We start from the raw sequence: 24,135 nt of genomic DNA on the forward strand, positions 1-24,135 counted from the left end.
CAATCATTGGCTGGAATAGTAAAATATTTATTTTTCCAGTTGTTACCAAAGCCAGAAGTGAGGGGAAATTCTCGGGGGGCGATTGTTTCTATAAACATTTCCTTTTATTTGGAGAGATTTAAACACTTATCCTATTATATCTTTAACAGGAAACAAGAGAAAAGTTTTGCAAATAAAAAACAGCAAACAAAAGAGAAAAAAACAGGAAGTTCTGTTTTTTTGTGAAAACTCATTCCAATCTAACACCAGGAAGCCCCCACCTGGGATCTCCTCCTCCTCCTGATGTATAGAACTGAAAACTGTCTTAGTCACCTTACCCTCAGGTTGGCGCTATATGGAGGAGGAGGTCCCAAGTGGGGCTTCTTGTAAGCTGTCCTGAACAATACATTTTTTAGTTAGAAGATTCCTTTAATCTCAACTACTACCCTAGTAGTGGAATGGAAATGTATTGAATTCTTGTTTAGGTCTAGCAAGAGTGATTTTTCTACCTATTTGTTCCTTGCTACCCCAATGCAGTAGAGCATTCCTTGTCCCACTGGGTTGTTGTTGAGTCTTCAGTGTCCTCAGATACAACGTGTGACGTTTGGTCCTGCGTTGTAGGGGATAAAGTTGATGCCTGCAACTGCAAACTGTAAAAGTCATGGGCTGCATGGCATTGGTTTCATGAAGGTAAAATCTGTAAGAACTGGAGAATAAAGGAAGTTCATGCTTTTTATATCCTCCACCCCAACATAAGTGATTGTTTAATCAATGCATTGTGGTGGTAGCCCCACATATTCTGGAGATAAGCTATCATACCAAAACAACTTTACAGAAGTTTTATTTTTAGTTATGCTATTTAAAACAAAACAGATACTTTCTTTCATCTGCTACCTTTAAATTCCAGTCCTTTGGTACCAGCGCTTAAGCTATGTACAAACGTTGGACTTTTGTCATTGTAAAGAATTTTTCACAATCCTTTCCAACGACAAAAGACTGAAAGATGCATGAAGGAGCACTGTACATACAGAACCATTCTGCTTTATGGAGAGAAGAGGGGGAGAACAACAGAGCGACACCCTGCTCCACTCTCTACCCTTCACTTTATTACAATCTTTTGTGGATCCACCAGGGCAGATCCATGAAGGACATGGAGTGGCTGCTGTACACACGCCAGATTTTCATCCGATACGAGCCCTGAAGCAATATTCTGAGGAGAATCATCTGACGTGTGTACGTAGCCTTAGCCCTAAAGCTTTGCTCTCTAAAGGCCGCTGCCTGTATTATGTGCGAGGACTTCTTCATGACAACATCCTTTTAAAGACTGAACAGAAAGTCTTCTTTTACACATCTGGTTCTGAACACAATTCTTACATCTGCCATTGTATATTTGTGATTTCTACTTATACAACTTTTGTCTTTGTTCTTATAGGTAGATGAAGATTACATCCAAGATAAATTCAACTTGACTGGACTGAATGAACAGGTTCCTCATTACAGACAGGCCCTGGATATGATTTTGGATCTGGAGCCTGGTCAGTTGCATGTTTCTGCAAGAAACTGTATAAAAAAATCCACTCGTTCTGACTGCACAATGTGGTATTTCAGTATATGAGGGTGTTATGAACTATCAATAGAGGCTACCATACGTAGAAGAAAAAAAAGCAGATGTCCACCAAAATCCTGATCCAACAGCTTCAAGTCTCTCATTATTTGCTATATATTGCAGTGTTCTCCCTAGCCCCTTTTAGCTGGGTGCACCACCCCGGCTAATTTTGGCTGCTTACTGAAGAGTTGGGTCACAACACGGGCTTCCACTCGGCTTTAAAAATTTTATGTTAAACACTGTAATCGTATTGGCTTTTCAAGTGTAAAGGGCTGTATTTATAAAACAGGGAATCTGACATTCCTAAAGCGTACCGAAAAGAATTTTCACTTTACATAAAAGGTAGACAACCCTTTTAAGTAAGGTAAAAAATTATTTTTTTTTTTGGTGCAACACCCTTTAAAAAAAAAAAAGGCGCAGCACTGTCCCCTAATTCTCAATCGCCTAGGCGGTCGAGAATGAATGGGAGAGCAAAGGCTCCTGGGATACCTACTTTGCGCACGTGTGTGTTGCACAGAATCTAGTCCACCCAGACGTCTAAATCCCAAATCTCCCTGTACATGATTAATATATCAATCGGTAAAAGGCCATGCAAGTATCCTTGATCATGTTATATCAGATAAAATCAATAACCACAGTTCTCCCATTTAAAGCACTGTCTTCTCCATTACATTTGCAGTCTGATTACCTTTATGCAGCTTTCTTATCCTTACCCAGTGTTCTCCCCGGCTCCTTTTAGCCAGGCACACCACCCAGGATTTTTCAGTAACCATCTGGCTGTTTTTGGGTGGTTACTGATGAGTTGGGTCACAATACAGGCGCTGCCACCCACTTTCAATTTATTACCACCCAGCTTAAAAAAAACTCTGGGTTGAACACTGTTTACCACTATGGTATATAAGTCTACCTTGCTTGTATGGCTTTGTACCTTGTAGGGCAAAGTGATAGTTTCTTTGTAAAGGGAAGACCACAAAACCCTAATATTTAGCTTGCTCCTATGCGGCCGCTGCCGAGTCCAGCTGTTTTAGTAACCTAGCAATTGCCTGTTGGGCATAATGGAGCACATCCCATGCTCCCCTCACATTTATAGGTGCTGCAAATTTAAAGGAGCACAAATAAGGTTACACTGACTCTGCCTAGCATAGGCAAGGTGATAGTGTAATTTAGCGGACTGATACTTTAAGCTCATATGGTACTAATGCTGTGGTGTAAAACTATTTTGGTTTATTTAAACTGTTACATTCACCCTAACCCTTGTATATTTGTCAGGCCTGTCTTGAAGCTGCTACCGACAATATCTAAACAAAAACATATTTTGTCTTTTTAGATGAGGAACTGGAGGATAATCCCAATCAGAGCGATCTCATTGAACAAGCTGCAGAGATGCTGTATGGGCTGATCCACGCTCGCTATATACTGACTAACCGTGGCATTGCCCAAATGGTGAGACATTTGTACTAATTTATTTTATGCGTATAGTAATCAATTGTGTACATCCTTTTTGAAGGCGAGATCTGTCTGTGTGTGACATTCCTGAAAATACCCTGAACTCTTTTGATTGCTTTCAGTTTTGGTTGAAATCGTTACCACCAATTAGACAAAACATTTCCATTTTTTTTTTTATGCAGTTATTTTTAGTTTGTAAGACCAAACCCTTCCATATAAAATGTTGACTATCCTGCTTTCCTACACAGTGAATATTGTACAAACCATTTTAGCAGTGACTGCTGCTCCAGGTTTTCCCAGCTGCTGGTTATCGGTAAATATTGAATCCCCGGTAGTTTGTTATAGTGAACTGAAGCTTTAATTTTCACTGAGAAACGCTGTTTTTCTGCTTCGTCCCAGCATTTGTTTATAACATGTGGACGGTTTTCCAGTGTGTGGTCTCATGACTAGCATTTGATAAAAGCCTTGGGCACCATTTATTGTAGCAAAGGAAAATCCTCTAGAAAATAGTTTTACTGTCTCTCACATACAAAAAAGCTCAGTTTTGGGAATGCGCCTTGTTTTCTGTTGCTGGCACAACAGGGAAATGAGCAGAGATTTTACTTTTAGCAATCGTCTATCAGATCAGAGGCTTTCAATGTTCAGAGGTTTAAATCTCAGCCAGGACACTATCTACATGGAATCTGCATGTGTTCTCTGTGTCTGCGTGGGTTTTCTTTGTGTACTTTGGTTTCCCCCCATGCAGTTAGGTCATTTGGCTTCCCCTCAAAAATTGTCCTTAGACCGTGGTAATGACATACGACCATGGTAGGGACATTAGATTGTGAGCTGCTTTGAGGGACAGCTAGTGACATGGCTATGGACTTTCTACAGTGCTGTGTAATAGGTTGGTGCTTTATAAATACTGTGTAATAATATTAATACTTTATGATCATTGATTGAGTTTTACCTCACCTTGCCTCCTGGTTACAGCTAATATCTGGACAATAAATGTGGCTAAATATGGCAGCGAAGAAAAAAAAAATCTATTATGGAAACTAAAGTAGTTCTTTAATCATTATTGCTAAAGTTCTATTTAGGGACTGTTATGCCTTATGTGTCCTGTATTCTGTTCCTGCAGCTGGAGAAGTATCAGCAAGGAGACTTTGGCTATTGTCCCCGTGTTTACTGTGAGAACCAACCCATGCTGCCAATCGGTGAGTCCACATCTTCTCGCATCCTTCTTCCTGTCCTGGTCTTTGCTGTGTAGTAAAGAGAAAAAATATTAGAAATGATGTTTCTGGTTTGTAATTCTGCAGGCTCTGACACCATCCTCCTTTAACACATAGCAAATCATTTACACAGAACTGGCATCTAGCCACTAAGTTCAGATCTGCCACTTTGGTTGCAAATCCACAGCTTTCATATTTAATGCTAAATGGCCGTAACAGCCTCAACAAGCTGCTGTGTTATGCTATAACTTTGATTCTATTACATGTTAATTCATTGCAGGTTTCTATGATCTTCATTGTTTTTTTTTTACTGGCCTTCCCCCCAGAATTATTTCTCCTATGTCAGCAGAGGATCAATATTGCTGGTTCATGCATTTCTTTTTTGCTGACTGTGGTGGATGGTTTTAAGTCTTTCAATAACAGTAGCAAAGATGCTTCTAATTCATCAATTATTCACTTACACATTCATTTAGATAATGTACACAGTAATCATTACTAGTTTTTATTGCTATTGCATTGTTTAAAGATATAATTTAGTATGAACATCCTGTATATGTCCTTCATCTTGCACCTCAGGTCTCTCTGACATTCCCGGTGAAGCTATGGTAAAGCTGTATTGCCCCAAATGTATGGATGTTTACACCCCCAAGTCCTCCCGCCATCATCACACAGATGGAGCATATTTTGGCACTGGATTTCCCCATATGCTCTTCATGGTTCACCCGGAATATCGACCCAAGAGACCTGCCAATCAGTTTGTTCCTAGGTAAGTTGATGACTGTCATGAAAGTTAATGAACTGGTTCCAGTCACCAGAAATGATTGTGGTCTCCCTGCAACTGATCTCTCCCAGTACTACATTGTGTCGTTGTATGGGGTTGGCAATCATGGTAGAAGCAGATTTTTCATATAGGAGCCTCCAGCAAGAAGAATTGTAAATGACATAAGAGTGAAATGGACAAAATTTGTGAGAATGGCAGTCAGATGCAGCTTTTTTCATATTCCTCACACATGTATGCAGTCTAATAGATTCATATATACACGCACACTTGCATACCGGGAAGTGCAATTCTTTCAAAAGTCAGGTGAGTTGAATGATTGTACCTGATCCCATACAGCTCCTTTGCATCCTGCAGCTATGTAGGAGGAGCGCAGCACTTACCTGGAGATGTGGGCATTCAGCACTCCTGAAAGTGGGCATTCAGCACTCCTAGATGAATTGTTGAGTTTAGGGGAAGGTTACAGTGGTGCTTTAAATTTTTATTTATAGACTTGAACGGTATATTACTTCCTACAATACCGGTACTGTTTTAGTTTGTAGGACATGTGTGCATGCTCAAGCAGCTCAGCACTTGTGGGGTTTTTTGTTTTTTACTGGACAGACTGTAGACAGCGCCATAGTCCGCATCCATTATCGGGGAGCTTAGTTTAGTGTATTGTTTACATTTGGGATATTTTTTCTTACTGATTTATGTTTCAAAAGTCCAAAAGGAAGTTCAGTTTTTCTGTTGCCATCCTAAAGCTGCGTACACACGTCAGATTTTTCTCGCCCGATAATCGGCATCGGCCAGATATCGGGCGAGAATCTGGCGTGTGTACAGTCGGCATCGTTCATCGTCCGTGGATCCGTCCTGGCGGATCCACGAACGATGAAGGACGAGCGATCCTAATGGAAGGGAAGGGGGAGAGCGTGCAGCAGGGTGCCGCTCGGTCGCTCTCCCCCTCCCCTCTCCATAGAGCATGAACGGTGCTGTATGTACAGCATCGTTCATGCATCGTGTAGTCCTTTGTCGTTGGAAAGGATCGTGAAAGATCCTTTCCAACGACAAAAATTGGAAGTGTGTACGCAGCTTAATTATAAATAGTTCAGTTTATCCGGTGTAACATATGCTATATGCTTTCTAGAAATCTTGCCAAATCAGTATAAAATTGCATTGGTCTGTACAACCTAACCTGGTGAAACTTGTTTCATTAGGCTTCTACAACATCAGGTCTAGTTATCTTCTAAACATCCCTTGCTTATGCAATTATGCTCTGCAAATAAAGCCAAAAGAAAGATTTTGTCCTGTAGGTGCTAGGGTTCTCCATTGGATCATCCAATTCAGATAGGTGTACTTCTAGGACAGTGGAGATCTTTATACTGGTTCCATAAACTCTGAAAAGGGTACAATTACAATAATTCTAAAGTTTAATGATCTTGTTTGAAAATGTACTATTGTTTTTAAATGTTTTTTTTGCCTTATTTTAGGTTATATGGTTTCAAGATCCACCCAATGGCATACCAGCTTCAGCTTCAGGCAGCCAGCAACTTCAAAAGTCCTGTGAAGACCATGCGTTGAGACCCACTAAGTAATACGGTTTCTGGATGGTGACTCCCTGAGCCCCATCGTAGTGCACCAGACAAGGAGCTATGTATTTTTCAGTGTATTAATTCCCACCCCCGTTTTGATTTTGGTCCTGTTCAAGTGTTCATATTACCCAAAGATGTGGAGGAATAAAATTATATAGAATTACCTTTTTTTGTTCTCCATGTATGTCAATGTTCTCAGCCCCTTTTAGTTGGGCCCACCACCCCTCACTTTTCAATTACCAACCAGCTGTTTTTGGGTGGTACTGATATGTTGGATCACACTACAGGGGTCATTGCCTGCCTACAGCTTCTTCCCACCCAGCCTAAAAAAAATTCAGGGGAGACCATTCACCTGGTAAAGTACGTATTCTATTAACACTCAACACTTTTAAAAATGCCTTGTCTGCCCCTCATAATGGGGTTCATAGGAAACTAAATACAAAGTGATTGCACTTGCCAAGTATATGGTAAAAACAATACCTAAAACCTGCCTGTAGCTTTTCAGTGTTTTACTGCTTAGGGCAGGGGTCAACAAACTTTTTGTACTACAAGGCCATTTAAGGAAGTCAAGAAGGCACACTAGGCCAGACGAAGCAAGGTGTCCAAAGAAAGGTTTTTTATTTAGAAATACAGTATGATTAATGGGAAACATGATGTTGCATGTTCTTAGAGACAGATACAATATTAGGTTGTAATGATGAGTTCAGCAACAGAATGTCATTAAGGTGATTGTCCATGAGCTGAGAAAGCAGCTTGTTCTTACAAAACTTCATCTTGGAGAACAACTGATCACACGAATTAGTGCTGCCAAACATTACGATCACACGCTTGGCACAGGCTAACGACATTTTGAAACTGAACATGTGGCAGCTGATGGTAGAAGTCAATGAGAGTAGTGCAAAAATTAAACTTGGACAAGAGAACGTCAGAAGAACTAGAATGCCAGGGGGTTACAGATAATTTACAGATAAGTAGGTGGTTCTTAGCCCTTGGCAGGGCCTTATTTAGTCAAAGGTAAACAAGATAGTACGAGGTGTGGAGAATGAAGCCCAATGGGGCTAGTGAGTGATGATGATAGGGGTCAATAATAAGTATAGTAACATCAAATGGAAGATTGGGGCTTACTTGTAAATAATACAGTCCTGGAGAACAAGTCCTGCATCTGGTCCTGGGTATTAAACAGCCACGCTGGGGGCTGAAGTCACTGCATTGAAGCAGGCAGAGCCCATTGGGCGTGTGTGCTTAATGCAAACTTCAGTCAGGATTCCCTGGGTCATATCAATGGCCGCTGTGCAGAGAAGTGATAATGTGCAGCACAATGGGCATGATGCGCCTCCCTTGTCACGATGGTGGAGGCGGTACCCAGCACGGAGGGAGAAAAAGCTGAACACGGGGAACAGAGAGCGCAGGACATTGGCGGCTACTGGCAGCAGTGGGATTAGGCCGGATCCAAATTAAAAAAAAATAGGGGGCGCTAGGGCAGAACAACTACTGGCTAGGCCATTTCTGGTCCAAAGGCTGGAATTTGCCGACCCCTAACTTAGGGGATGGAGGTGTGAGAGCTTTGTTTATGATCAATGCTTGCCTAAAATTGGAATCTCGTTTTTGCGTGAGCTTCTGACACCTTGTAGTAACCCCAGTTGAGACAACTCACTCTACCAAGCGCCCTTGGTTTTGCATAAATACTCATATATTCTCCCCAACCCCCCTACAATTTCTTCCCACCTGGCTTATAAAAAATGCCTGCATTGCACACTGATCAACAACTGAAAATTCAGATCGTGCTGTGACTTCAGGGTCACAACCAAGGTGAAGCCTGTAAAATGATTTCAATAGTTTTCTTTCTGCCAATAGATATATTAATATGGCACTGCATTTCTTTTCTCTGGATATGTAGTATATCCTGCTTCCTTTGTCACGCAGTATGGTTCTTTTTCCCCAACTTCCAATGTTTTTCACTTTTACACGTACACTTTTAAATCTCTGCTGAACCTTACCCTTATGTAGGATTATTAGGTGATAGACAAAGCAGGACAGCATCCACATGCTGAAATACATTTGTGTTTTAACCAGCAATGCAAACCATCCTTTCACTTTCTTCCTCCTCAGGAATCACATAAGGACAACTTTGTGTACTTTTCACTGAGAAGCAATGTAAGCTGCAATTGCAGACTTGGTTCTAAAATATTCTGCTTGCCTACTTGGTGTTCTGATCTTTACCGTTTAATACCTTTTGAACCACTGATTTAGAATAAATATTCAGCTCAGGTGTTTAGCCACCGACAAAGCTTGTCACATATTTAGCTGTATTCTTGTTTTGGGATTCACATGTCACAACCACACTTCTCATCCGTTTGATGTGGCCCACACAGGGGCTTAAGGCAGAACTAAACCTATCAAAAAAATTGCATTCAGCATCTCTTTAGCAATAAATTTAGCAGCCTGTACTGCTGAGTTGTTCATTCACATCTCCGTGTACAAGCCCTACATATCAAGGTGTCGGGAATGAAAGAATGAACAAACTAACTCCTGCTGTCACGTATCATTCCATGTTATACAATAAGATGGCCTAACCAGGTGAAGATGCTGGCGATGGTACAAGAAGACGTGAGTTAAGTTCTGTTTTAAAGGAACTAAACCTAGTTTGAAATCGCTAGGGATGAATGAGTGAATTTATTAAATTCCGTCTCGTGGCGAATTGGGCCGTTCTCGCTTACCAAACATTTGTAAATTTGGTCGTCGAGACCAAATTTTTGAGACCTGCAAGACCAATCGGGAGCGGAGCTGTCAGCAGCCCTGTAGTATGTGTTCCTGGATAGAGTTTTGACTATCCAGGAACACAGTGTGGGTCTCCCTGGCTGCTCATGAATGAATGCAGCCGTGGGAAAAAATCCTCTGATTTTTCCCACGGTCGCGTTCATTTATAGTTGCAAGCCGCATGACTCTGAGAGGAAGAGTACCTAGGCTGCATTCATAAATCCAGCCGTGAAAATCCATTCTCAGTGAGAGATCCCCAGGCACTACAGGTTGGAATGAGGCCTTCCTCCCCATGTGATGTCTTTCCAAATTTGTTACTACGCAATACAACTCACATACACATTTATTTTCTAATGTGATTTCTATTTGGCACTGAGACTTTTTCACTTTTGCACTTACACATGCACATAAAACCATTCTAGTGTTTTCCATGAGTCCTGCGTACATCAGCTGCTTGAAAAGTATGCAGCATATGCGAAGACTGCAACTGCACCTGCTACATCATAAAGTTATGTGAGCCACTCAGAAACAAAGATGGGAGCTGGGAGAACTTTAGTTAGGGGTCACCTAAAGCTTCATGTCATGGGCAACAATCCTTGCAAGCCTGTCTGTTTTCTTATTAATATCCCTGAGCCCAAAGTGTTACTTTGCATGTTGGGTGGTTATACTGGAGTTCTAACACTAGGTGGCATGTTTATATAAAAATGAGAATCACTGAGGTTATAGACCTTGCATGGGAAATCCATGGCATTTTATTCTGGCCTGCTTTTACCTGTAATTTATATCACTCTCCATCCATTTGATACTGCATGGCCTGTCTGTCAAATTTTAAAACTCACTATGGCCCCTGAGCCAAAAAAAATGCCCTCCCCTCTTATAGACCATGGGAAATTACTTTTTTGTATGTAAGTATGGAGACTTCTGTTCTCTCCTTACTAGTCATTGTGTGATGGCAATCCAGTGACTTTGGTATTTTGCAAATAACTGACCTGGAGATGTTCTCACCTTTCTAATCTGCTGCCTGTGCTGCTCTTGTGTGTCTGAAAGTATTGATAGAAGACTGGATTTCTTACAAGGTCAGCTGTCTTATCTGCCAAAGTTTTTTAAACTCACGCCAGCCAATTTTATTATATATACGTTTCAGCGTCTCACGCTAAAATATGCAATCAATTACTGTGCGGGCGCTCATGTGCTTTAACACTACCTGGCTGCAAGTAGTTAACCTAAAGTGAAGACCCTTAAAGTGACTTTTCTACTGATATGATCGGTACAATTGGGCAAATCTCCAACACTTTGTTTCAGATTTCCTTCTCACTCCTAAATTCATACCAAGTTACCATTCTGATTTGCTGAATGACTATCTCTGCCTGCTTCAGGTTCTGTACACACATCATGGATTTTTAGAAATCTTGTATTTTGAAAAACATCACATGTAAAACACAATATTATGTTTCCTGCTTGATGTAATCTATTTCCCATTGTCCCCAAAGTCAATTTTAATGACACATTGTGATAGATATTTGTTAAATTTCTGTGTTATATTCTGATTGGCCAGTCAAGATGGATCTGAAAAAAACAAGTAAAAGGTGTTCTGACATTATACATTGGTACATTTGCCAAAATCTGTGATGAGTTAAATGACCTTTATATGAATCGTAATGTGATGTAAGTAGAATTTCTTTTATGCTGTCTATTTACACATAAAACAATTGCAGAATATCAATCCAACTAATATGACTTTGATCTGTGATGACTACAAATAGAAAACAATGACCATTAAATAGCCTTTATTAAAATCCAGTTCTGCAAATGACCCGTTGTATCAAATACTGTACAATCTGTACTTATGTAAGTGTTATTATCTTATGCAGTTACTTTATGGTCATACAGCATAAAAGCCCAGATGAAAGGGGGGGTGCATGTACCCCTGAAACATCCGGTGTTTTATTTTATTCCAACAATATTTAAAAACTTTCTGGTATTTTATGACTATTGGGTCACTTACTGCTTTTTATCTATACAATATATGTAATATATTCCCAAACAGCTTGGAAAAATAAATACAGCAATGGGAAGGTTGTTCCTGATTTATTCAAGCTCATTCTCCAAGATTGGTGAAGATAGACTATCATGGGAGAACTTGGATGATTCAGCAAACCTGGAATTGGTTTGGTAAATGTTTTCAAATTTAAACCTGAGTCATTTCAAGTTTGCTGGATTTTCCAGGTTCTCCCATGATAGTCTATCATCTCCAGTCTTGGAGAGCTTTATTGTATCAGACCCTTTGTGACATGGGCAGACCTCTAATATTTGGCTAAATATTAGCGGACTTGGCATCTGCTATATGGCTAACCCTCCCAATTACTAAGTTTAAGTGTTTCATTTAAAAAGCATTGCCATTGTTACAGTGTACAAAAACAATTAGACAATTGTACAGCCTTTGGATCAGTTTTTGGAAAGGCCCTTATTTTTTTGCTCCAGTGCACAAAGCCAACTCTATAAACACAAGATTTGAATGGGCCTGCACAAAGACCCAAACTAAACCCTACTGAACACTATTGGTTTGAAAGGTAATGCTAATTGTGAGCCAGGAGTTCTGATCCAACATTAGTACCTGACTTCAAATTTAAAAACACAAATAGAGGCTGTAAAAGATTTAAATCAGGGGCCAGATCCATAATAATGGCTATCATTTTCCTAGATGGACAACACGCTCATTAAAGTGTTATGGTCAGGTGACCATAGACTTTTGGCTATATAATGTATTACTAAGAATATGGCTCACCATCAATAATTTAAGTGGCTGGTTTGCATTATTTCAACCCGCCACTATTGTGTTTGCTTTAATATAACATTCATCACAATGCCTTACTATTACCACTCTGCCCGCAGATCATTGTCCAGCAGCCTGCAGCATCCCCAGCCTCCCTTTAGCTGTGCAGAGATTTGCCTTTTTTTAGCATCCCCTGCACTTTCTCTGAGGCTGTTCACAGCTGAAGTAGTTCCTGGTTCCTATCTTGTTCAGCTATTTGCTGCTAGCTGTATTTATACCTCCCTGATTCCAGGCTCTGGTTGCTGCATCCTCAGCCTTGTTTCTTGTGAGTTGCTCAGTCACACTGCCATTTCATGCCCTTTTGGATTCCTGACCTGAGCTTGTACCTGGACTACTCTTGTCTACCGGCTGCCCCGACCATCATTCTGCATGGTCCATACTTCCTGCTGTCCTTACACCGGAGCCCTCTGTTCCCCCTTCTCTTCGTGGGGAGAGCCTGGGGGCCATGACCTTGTTTTCTCCCCTCAGCAAAGTAGTCTGGTGGTCATTGGGGTCACCAGCTCATCATCCCTTGCGGGGTGCTCTTGTTAAGACTGGGAGACACTCTGATTCCGTGCCGCAGGTAATCCCGCGTCACCTGCCAGGGGGTGCTGCCCTAACACTTATCTTATCAAAGCCAAAACACTGGAACTGACATAATTTATATCCTGGAGTAAAACAACTGATCTGCTGAGTTACTGTACTTATTCTGCATATGTATTCTGTGTGAATGGTGCTTAGGGGGCCGCTGTTCAGGCATTGCTGCTGTTATGCCATCTCAGCTTGGGCCTTGAGTTCCCTAGGCTGGTCATTGGACCACCATTGGGTTTACTCCGGACCTTTTCTTTTGGAATGCAAACTCTAGTACAGTCATCTTTAGTGCCTCCCAAAGTGCTCCTATTTCTGCTCATTTAAAAAACTCACCTACCAGTCTTCTTCTGTCTCCTAAAACCCTCACTACTCAGCCACCAATCCATATCCCCTTCCTATTGTATGCTGCTTCCCAACCTCTTAGATTGTAAGCTCTTCTGGGCAGGGTCCTCTCCTCCTCCTGTGTCACTGGTTGCATCTGTTTGCCATTTGAAACTCCTATTTAATGTACAGCGCTGTGTAATATGTTGGTGATATATAAATACTGTCACTCTAGGCTAAAATCTGGGTGTTTGGACTAAAGGTTATACAGGTAGTCCCCGAGTTAAGTACATCCGACATACAGACAACTCCTAGATATGAACGGGCTTCCCTGCTCCCTCTTGTGCAGGACAGATGCTTGGAGGGGGGCGGTTTGCAAGGCTTGCAGAAGAAATCTTTTGCTAAACACAGCTTAGGTTGTGGGTGATCTGAAGAGCTGAGCTGATCTGTAACATGTAACTCTTTAATGACCAAGACAAACTCTGCAGTTATTTATTTTTGCATATCAAAGCACAGCTTGCTCCAGAAGTTAATGAATGTCTGGGCTCCATAATTCTTTTTTTGCTTTGTGATTAGCTCACAGTGAGGATTTTATACAGTAACTGACACCACACTGCCTAATAATATTTTGAGACAAACATCTGTCCTATTTGCATTCATTAAAATAATGTACCTGTTCTGACTTACATACAAATTCAACTTAAGAACAAACATACAGTCCCTATCTCGTATGTAACCCGGGGACTTACTGTACAGTCCTAAATATACATTTTAAAAAACACCTTTGTATACATTGTCTGCATGATTACTTTCTAATCCTGTCAAAACCCTCCTCTAGTCATTATACTTATTGCCCTTCCAACTATGCTCCGCAACTGCCACTGAAATTGATTGTGTTGTTATATCCAGACTGGTGGGTCACTGAAAGAAGCATGGCATAACTGGGATCAGGAACTTGGTATTCGCATGCTTGTGCCAGGAGAGTGACAACAGAACTGAACATGCAAATGCAAGAACAAGTCCGCATTTGCAGATTCTTTATTTCTGTTTTCTTTTTCAGGGGACATGAACTTAAAAGGTGAAGGAAACACCTAGAAAAGATGCCTCAACAGTACTCAAGGAATCTGCCTTTTGCACTGAACTGCTACTGAAAAATAGAGGTGCACTTCTTCTGCCTAGGCACCCTTGTAAACTTGTATATCCACCGTGTAAAATATGTAAGGCACTGCTGCCTGTGACTTCAGGTTTCATCAAATTTGGAGTAGGATTTAGGCATGTCACAATTGTTGTCCTCACTGTTCATCATACTGGAGGGAAATCTGTACCGGGAGCCCTGCAGTGCAAGAATCCCCCTGCTTCTTTGTGGGAATCTGTGCTTCCACCACCTCTCCTTATTCTTCTTGATTATCCCGCCACCATCTGCAGACAGCCTACAAACAGCTAACGCTGTACAGGTCCCTTTTTTCAGGACAGCAGGATGTCCAGGGTAGTGAGTGGTTTATTCTATTATAGTTCTGCATGAGGCTCACATTTTATCCATACTTCTACTAGGAATGTCTTCAGAGGGTAACCCCCTCATAAAAAAATGTTGGAATGCTGCACCCAAGCATGCTCTTTATGATAAGAACCGTAGCTGTGTGTTATCGTAAGATCTAAGGAATTTGTTTAACACTGTACAAACATACGATTCGCCACCTCAATAATATTCCGCAATTTATTTTTTATTTTTTGGGTACAGAAGAGATATCTCAGATCTTTCTCATTTTATCTGCAGTTTCAGATGTATTTCTTGTGTTCATTATTCTGCTAGGTAACTGGGTGAATTATAGAATATTTGTAATGGACATCTTTGTCTATTTCTTTATCAACCTTTCTTTAACCTGGGGAACGCTTGGTATAACTTTCAGGTGTTTAGGGAACCCCTTCTATAATTACTATATCTACAGATCACTGTACATTAGTGTGGTGGGCAGTAGGAAGAATGTCATCCCTACAGATAGCCAAAAAGATCATTGCAGTCTGTTAAACTGAACTGAGAAGCACAAATTACTGATTGCTCAAGAGACCCCTAGCGACTTCTAGAGGAACCCTAAGGTTCTACAGAACCCTGGTTGAGGAACACTGCTCTATATGGTGTGTTACAGTTTTTTATCATTGTACCATTTCTATATTTCTCATGTACTACATCAGGGGTGTCAAACTGTGGCCCACGGGCCAAATCTGGCCCTCAAGGTTATTTTTCTTGGCCCCGCAAAGAAAATGAATTACATCTGGCCCACTCGCCCGCGTTACCACCTCACATCATCAATTTCAATACATAGACATTATTCCTGTACACCCATCATGTGACACAAAGCCTAGGCAATGATCACATGGTGCCTGACTACCAGGGGCATTGTGTTTGTTTCAATCTATTAGAGACTGCATAGTGTAATATTTAGTGTCAGACCAACTTGTGATGTGAGAGGATGAACAACACACAGCCTGCATAGATAGATAGAAATTAGCATTTTCAACCCTAAAGTATGTGTAGAGGGATTTGTTTTTGTTAGTTATGGATGAAGTAGTAAACTTCCTCAATTTTTTCAATAAATTTCAAGTTTGGCCCCAAAATTGGTTTTAGGTTTTTAATTTCGGCCCCCTGTGTGTTTGAGTTTGACAGCCCTGTACTACATTGATATAAACTCCTAGGCCTATTTAAGGCTTATTGTTCTTTCTTCCGGGAATGGGGACAGTTGAAAATCATTTTGTGCATTGTACGTTGTGGTGCGGAGGGTAGTGGTACTGTACGGCTCCTGGAGGTGACGTCACTTTTGGTCGTGCAGTTTCTTTTCCTGCTCTGGGAAGAATGACGCAGCAAATGCAAGGGCATTGTGATTACCTGCAGGGCAGTATGCGGCTACTGGGAGCATAATAGCTGTTTCCTTAATCCCAGGGAGAGGTTTATCATGCAATTTGTAACAGCAAATGTGAAAGAAGCCTTACTTACAAAACAAATGATGTATTTGTAAACCTAAACCTGGCACATTTGGTTTGTTACATACAGTGCATCATAAATAATTGTCATGTGTTTTCATAATTTTTATCCTTTTTCATTACTTGTTGCATTTCAGTGCTGCTCAGGCTTCCTTTAGCACTTGCTGCACTTTATTGGTCTGGGCCAGCTTCCTGATGGTGATGGAACATCCATGCACAATGGGCCTAACGTACTAAAGCTTGAGAAAATTACGCTTTCATCAGTGAAGCTGGGTGATCCAAAAAACCTGAAATGCATCTGGTCCAAGATTCAAACCATTTGCTAGAAATATACTTTGAAAAAATCCATTCCAGTTTTGCTGGATCCAGGTTCACTGATGAAAGTGTATCCTCTCCAGCCTTGGAGAGCTTTACTAAATCAGGCCCAATGTGTCTGCACAACTGCTAGAAGTCTATTTACAATAAATCTATTAAAAAATATAATAAAATAAATTATTATTAAAACTGTGGAAATTGTGAAAAAGTTTCTAGAAGAAGCTAGGCTGACTGCAAATTAACTTCTGCATCCCCTGAATATTCCCTTCATAGGAATATCTTCTGCCCCAACAATAGCTACCTGAGACTGCTAGAACTTTCAAGATAATCTTGTATGCATCCAGCTTGCACACAAATACTCCCTGGATAATCTGCTGTCACTGTGATTTCTCAAAGCACAGAACTCTAAGACTTACCTTCTTCATGCATTCTCAAATCCCTGGATTACCTGTTTCCAATTTTCTAGGAAGACATTAAATTTCAGGCTTTACCCTCCCCTGAGGAAGCCATACAGGGAAACGCGTCGGGCGAGAGATACCCGCAACTTTTTCACAATTTCCACAACTTGATTAATACTTTGTTGTATATATCAATCACAGTTCCTCAGTACTTGTAATTGTTCGATGTAATTGTTCCATGGTCTAGTTGAGCTATGGTAAGAATAGACAAGTATTACAATTTAACACAAATAAAAGTTCCTGTTGCCTAAAAGCCTTTTTCTCTCCTATTATCATTGTGCTTGTATTTTGCTAACCACATTAGGCTTGGGAACTAACATCTCGAAAGGGGAATTTTTTGACCCTGTATTATTATATTACCATGTTGAAGCATGTATGAGACTTTAGTGATAAGGATTACATACACTATAAAAAAATCAATAAGCTGCAATTCCAGTGACTCACTAGCACAGTGCAAATAAATCACAGCTAGCTGGAAACACGGGAAAAAAAGTCACTGATAAGTTTATCATTAATGCTAAGTAGTCTGCCTCATTCTTGTGTGATAGTAGAAAGTATATTCTATGTCCATTAGGTATGTTTGGTCAATCTGAAAGAGCAGTCACAAGACGGAGATCTCATTGCGTGCAAAGAGCGATAATTCAATGATAACATAAATCAGGACAGTCCAGCTCCAGTCCTTAACACGCCTAGCGTTCTAGTCCGTATTTCCATGCAAAAAGCATTAAATTTTTTTGCATGGAACTTTATTTCACATTATAGGCTTTTAATTCTTTGGCTTAACTCGAAATATGTCCAGTATTTATTAAATATATTATTAAACTTTAAATAAAAAAACAGAAACCTGTAATAAAACTGTACAGTAGCATAAATAATATAAATATTTATAATATAATTATATATATATTATGTAAAGATTTCTTTGAATTGAAATTCAATTGAATTGAATTTCCCGCAGCACCTCCCGCCCGCACCGACGTCACCGACGTCACCCGGAGATCGTCTCTGCGGTCACCGGCTGAAGACCAAAGAAAGAAGACGTGTCCGGAGGAGCTGCAGGGACCAGCAGGATGCCAATGGAACAAGGTAAGTGGGTTTTTTTTATGTTTTTAGCGACCCCGAGTGTGACTCGGGATTACCGCTTTTAGCATGTAAAATCCACCCCGAGACACCCTCGGGAATAACGCTAGGAGGGTAATGGCTGCACACAGGCCAGGTTTTTTATATAAGCATTCATTTTCTATTAGTAAACCATATCTTACTAAATGTAATGCTGTCTGTTAGAGAATTACTATAAATGTGTATGGATTCTGGCCCTCAAGGACCATTTATTTATTATTAGCCAGCATTTATATAGCACCGACATATTGCACAGCGCTGTACAAAGTCCATAGTCATGTCACTGGCTGTCCCTCAATGGGACTCACAATCTAATGTCCCTACCATAGTCATATGTCTTTATTACAGTCTAAGGAAAGCCGACTAACCTTACTGCATGTTTTTGGAATGTGGGAGGAAAACTAGGAACACGAAGAAACCCACACAGACACAGGTAGAACATACAAACTCCATGCAGATAGAGTGCTGGCTGAGATTCAAACCTGGGACCTGGGGGTTGCAAAGGTGAGAGTGGTAACCACTGAGCCAGTGTGCTGATAGCAAGAAATAATGAGATTAATTTGCAATGCTTCTACAGAAAAATATTTTCACTTGCAGCACTGATGATATTGGTCAGTGTATGACAGTATGTAATGACAGACTATAAATGAAAGTGCTTCAATACCAGAAGTGGAAGTATAATCGAGGATAAAGGGTTCAATCTCCAATGTATATGACACAATGCGCTATATTTATAAAACAGGGAATCTGACATTCACTCAAACATTCCCTTGTTGGAATCCTACAGGTCCACGTGTTTCAATGGCAGTAAATGTCCTAACAGGGAATGTTTGAGGGAATTAATATTGTTATTAATAAACAGGATTTATATAGTGCCAACATATTACTCAGAGCTGTACATTAAATATTGACAGATAGATACAGATAGTGACAGGAGGAGGAGAGGACCCTGCCCCGAAGAGCTTACAATCTAAAAGGTGGGGGAAGTGTCACACAATAGGAGGGGGATATGGATTGGTGGGGGAGTAGTGAGGGTTTAAGAGACAGAAGAAGATGAGAAGCAAGTTAAATGAGCAGAAAGTAGGAGCAAGCTGAATGGGACGAGGAAGACCATGCCAGAGAGTAGGGGCAGGTGTAGAAAAGTCTTGGAGCCGTGCATGTGAGGAGGTTATGAGTGAGGAAGTCAGTAGTAGGTCATTGGAGGAGCAAAGAGAGCGGCTAAAGGAATATTTTTCGATCAGTTCAGAAAGGTAAGTGGGACAAGAACTGTGGAGGGATTTTATCCAAAGCACAGGCGCTTGAATTTGATTCTAGGGAAATGTCAGACTTCCTGTTTTATAACTAGAGCACAAAGGAGTACAAACAATATTGAATATGAAAGGAAATGGCCTTTATTGGAAAGAAAAAATGATAAATATTAGAGCCCATACATACACATCAGGGAGCTTCCTCTTTATCACCTCTTAGCCAGTATCCCCAGATCCATAAGTAATTTCCTGCAGCTCCAGATTTATATATTTTGCCATATAATAGCATTTGTTGCACCGTTGATCTCCCTATGTTTATTTTCTGCCCTTTTTTTCCTTTTTTATGCAGCATTACAGAGGTGGATATGATTATTTCATAGGGATAGGGTGAATCAGTAACAGCGCTCAACCTAGTAAAATCATTATTACCAAAAATGTATTTTTTAACCCAAACTCTTCATCTTATTCATGTTTTTATCAAAAAATAATTTCCTGCTCTTTACACTGTGGTCTGTGCCGTGTTATGTGCTAGGATTCTGGATGCTGGAGACCAGCAGATGAGAGGTGCGCCTGCTAAACTCTTTTCAATGATCCTTTTCATCTGAAGGGGTACCTATAGAGCAAAGTGCCTTCAAGTGCATTCCTGAGCTCAAAGGTTTTACTCTCTGGAGTACAAGTATGAGAGAGAATTATGAAACAATCCCTTCTGGTGTGCTGATAAAAGTATGACAATATATAACTGCTCCATAATACAGCTAACTGAGGTTACATGTGGCATCTGCTGTGCATAAATGCTGTCTGCTCATTGTGCATGCTGTAGTCAATGATCATTTGGCTTAGGGGATGTGGCAGGGAGGTTTCTGCCTGTTTTTCACTAATGATGGAACTCCGATGCCGTCACCGACGCACTCATGTTATTACTGCTTCTTAACTCTTTTATGTATAAAGTCTGCAGCTGACTGTCTCATAACAGCAACTGATGCATAAACATAAATATATGGAGATTTTTACCCTAAAAGCTGAGAATTTTATCTGAAAAACATGAATTAGGCATTGTGAGTAAATGAACTGGTACTCACAGAATGTCCTGCAAATTTTAACTTCAGAATGCCTATTGCTCATACAAGATAACCTTTAAAACTGTTTTCAGTAACATCTCTAATAAGATCCCCTTGATCTCACAATTACTCGTCTCAATCTCCCTTGAGGAAGCCATTACTGTGAAACGTGTCGGGTACAGAGTCCTTTGGAGTTTGTCTCTGGTGTTTCAAGATAAATTAAATATCTATATAGAAATTCTTTGTTTAGCTCAGCATCGTAAGTATCCTAACGTGTTCGGTAAGGATGATATTCGTAACCGTTTCCTAACCATTTTCTCTATCCATATTTTGTGCTTTATGATGCATTAGCAGTGCAAGAAGAAAATAAATTACATTTACTACATTCTCTGGAAGACATGCATGTTTCTCTATGTCCTAATAAAACACTACAGTACAGAAAAATACCCATTGAGCTGCCAGAGATCCAATAATCCACTTATTTCCTGTACAGTGAAGAACAATGATGTTTGTTTTAAACACCCTGATCACAAAAATGCTGCGATCACCGCTTTACAAAGCAAAGCTTAAATCTCAGCAAGTTACACATATAGTTTGTATGTTCTGCCTGTGTTTTTATGGATTTCCTCCCATGTACTAATAACTCAATTAAGGTTAAAGAAAATGAAGAGAGAAAAGAGGGTTTTTGCTTAGGTAAATGTGTATTCAAAGACAATGAACTGCATTAGTAGTGATAATCATAGAGATAACAAAAGGTTATTGTAGTCTCCATACCATAAATGTACGTGGGGTTTTTTGAGACTAAAATCTAAACAAAACTCTCCTAACTAGTATTAAAAGCCCATAACCCCATATAAGGGTGCAAATACTTAGGTCACTTGTATGAAAGGGATTAACCTTAAAACCCGACGCGTTTCGCCTGCTTGTTTTGTTAACCTTAATTATGAGTAAGTGGTTGGAACATCTATTGACATCTATTATTCTAAACCTGTTGAGTATCAAGTGCTAACCACTTTTGTTTTTCTTACTTGTTGGTTAATAGGCTTCCATTAAACAATTGTCCTATTATTATAGTAGGAGCATTAGATTATAAACCAGTTTGAGGGATAATATGGATGTGCAGGATCTTCTGTATCACAGACCAGTCACTGCTGCTCTTCATCTTGTCAGGGTGACTGGTCTTGTATCTACCCCCTTCTGTAGTTTTCTGAAGGCAGTCTGTATTTTCTTGGTTTGCAAAGGCACAAAAAGTGGATTATTATTCTTTGTAGGGAAATGCATAAAAGTTTTGAAATTTGGGTCCACCTTTAAAGTGTAACTAAAGCTTCTTTGCTTTTTTCATAATTGAATCGTAAGATTGACTTTATCTATAAGGAATTCATGACATCGCCTTTTTTTTGGTCATTTCAAACATCTTATTTTTTTATTAATGTCCAAATATTGTATGGAATGTGACTGAAATATGAAGCTTTGCAGCTACTCTATCTGAAAAGAAAAAACAGATGGCTGATTCACTTTTATTTGCTTCCCTAATATGTCTCCACCTTTGGCCAGGAGTTATGTTTTGTTTTAGGTTTATTTTCCTTTGTCAAACATCTATTCACTGACTTCATTCCCACCTAGCAGACAATTCCAGCCTAGGACACTCCTCAGGCAATCTAAAGAGCTTCACGGTACACACAAAATTCTCCATCCGGCAAAGTGTGATTCATCTGCTGGCATAAAATTAAATCACTGAATCAAACACTGCACAGGAATTCCCTGCACGCTTACCAAGTACTGTTAAAAACAAGTTAAAGTAATATCTTTAATAATAATTTTCACTAAAAACTATAAGAGCTCCATCTTGCAACATCTAAAGCAATGAAGACATTGGAACAGGAATGCCTGGAGGCTGCCCATTCCTCCTTTAAAGCCCAGCACAATGGCAACTGAGTACCCCCACTGTGCCCATGCACCAAATCCATCAGAATGAAAATAGCAGATCAGAGATCAGATTGCGATGATCAGTCCACCATAGGGGTAGGCAAACTTGTTGGCTCAGGGGCCACAATGAGTTTCAAAATTTGACAGATGGGCCAGGCCAGTATCAGATGAATGGAGTGTGTTTGTATGAACTTATATAAACTACGGGTAAAAGCTGTTAACTAAAAGTAAAAGAAAACATACATTCAAATTGCATTCCATTTCAATGGGAACAATGTTGTTGGTCACCCTTTTTAGCCAGTGGACAACTTTGTAACAATATTCGATGGGCCAGATTAAAAAGCCCAAAGGGCTGTATTTGGCCCACGGGCCATAGTTTGTCCATGCCTGGTCTACCTACTCCATAGATGTCTATAGGGCTTTACTGCAATGACACTGCTACATGTAAACAAAAGGAAAAGCTCTGGCCGCCATGATTTCAAAAAGTATGAAGCTGGAAAGAGGAATTTCTTTGTGCAGGGTGAGCCTGAGGGGAGCATCCATCACGTTATTCAAATAGGCTTTATATTTAGGTTCCTCTATTTACTGTAAGCTTGTGGACTCATACCTCTTTTTAGGGATTTATTATTCACTACCCCAGGTGGCTTTCTTGCCTCTCGTTCTCCTGTAGTGCCTACGGTGCTCCTAGATATGAGGTATGAGATAATTGTCTCCCAACCCAGCCAGTTTTCAGTAGGACCATGGGACCATTGGATGTGTTTGGTACCTTTAGACAGCCTTGGCCAACCTTTCTATGGCAAATAAAACTGATTGTATAAGGTAAGTAACTGTGTCCAATTGCCATCGTTCCACTAAGTCTTCCCATGTTTGGGAGTTTCTGGTCTCCAGCCCTGGCGGCTGGAATTGAGTGGTTCCCTTCTCTCAGCTTGCAAGTCAACACAGCTATCTTGTTTCTCAATTGACCATGGGTGCCTCCATCATTCCTGCACACCCAACTGTCCTCTGGGTCACCTTCTTTTTAGTTTTTCCAACCATGAATGTGCCTGACGGATATATTTTTCATGTTCACTTTTCGGCTTTGTTGTATTTGCTTCCTCACATCTTTTTGACATTATTAGTACATTTACTCTTTTCCAGGTGTGCTATACACCATGATTTGGATACATTTTTTTTATTTAATAACTTGACAGAATACTGTGTGAGTCATGTAAACAATTGTTTTAAATATTCTCCAAATATTTTAATATGACTATGAATGCTCCGGAAATAATAATTTACTTATCGTACCATCGCACATCTTCTAAAGGGGACATTTGTCCTGCTGCTAGGTATTATGTTCGATTTGCTAAAAACTTTGAATCAAATAAAACATTTTTCAAAAGCTTAGGTCATAATTGATCAGTTGGGCAAGGCAATTCTTTTTATTGATCAAATGTGGGCAGTATAGATTTGCAAATGGCTTCCCTATAGCTTGTACCTTATTGAGCCATTAATATTGGGCTTCCAGTCATATTTACTTCCTTCTGAAATCTGTTGAATATCAAGCAGTGCAAGGCAGCAAAGCAATCATTTTTTTCTGGATTTTCAGGTATTTTTGGTCTTGGAAATATTGTTAATTTTTGGATTGCACATACATCTATCTAAAAGTGCATGCCTACACTATTACAACAGGAGGGCGAAGAGAAGACCTCTCACAAGAAAGAAAAAGGGCAAGGACTGGATGTTCTTCATGGGGGTAAAGTACAGGGGTTGTTTCATGCTGGATTACTGCAAAGCGGTGCTGTAGCTACAGGGTGCCAATGCAGAATTTGACCTAGGCCACCCTTCCGGGGGAATTGTGTGCCCCCATGGTCTTCTGTCTACAAATCGATGGGCCCCAGTGATCATTTTTGAAAAGGCTCCTAATATTTAGAACAGGCTCCTTCACATTACGAAAGCCTTTTTATATCAAAGTTACCTCTTCA

The 24,135-nt window shown here is 40.2% G+C and overlaps 1 protein-coding gene across 1 annotated transcript; it reads left to right on the forward strand.

Annotated features, from left to right (window-relative positions):
- Positions 1-1,411: 1,411 nt before the first annotated feature.
- On the forward strand, positions 1,412-6,755 carry CSNK2B (casein kinase 2 beta; the record flags this gene model as incomplete). The annotated part of the gene is given in 5 exon segments (XM_072429966.1): positions 1,412-1,514; positions 2,913-3,028; positions 4,152-4,227; positions 4,819-5,008; positions 6,490-6,755. Coding segments are annotated over 5 exon segments (576 nt in total), but the record flags the coding sequence as incomplete, so codon positions are not given.
- Between the last annotated feature and the right edge of the window lie 17,380 nt (positions 6,756-24,135).

This window comes from Pyxicephalus adspersus, chromosome Z (assembly GCF_032062135.1).
Source record: "Pyxicephalus adspersus chromosome Z, UCB_Pads_2.0, whole genome shotgun sequence".
NCBI lineage: Eukaryota > Metazoa > Chordata > Amphibia > Anura > Pyxicephalidae > Pyxicephalus > Pyxicephalus adspersus.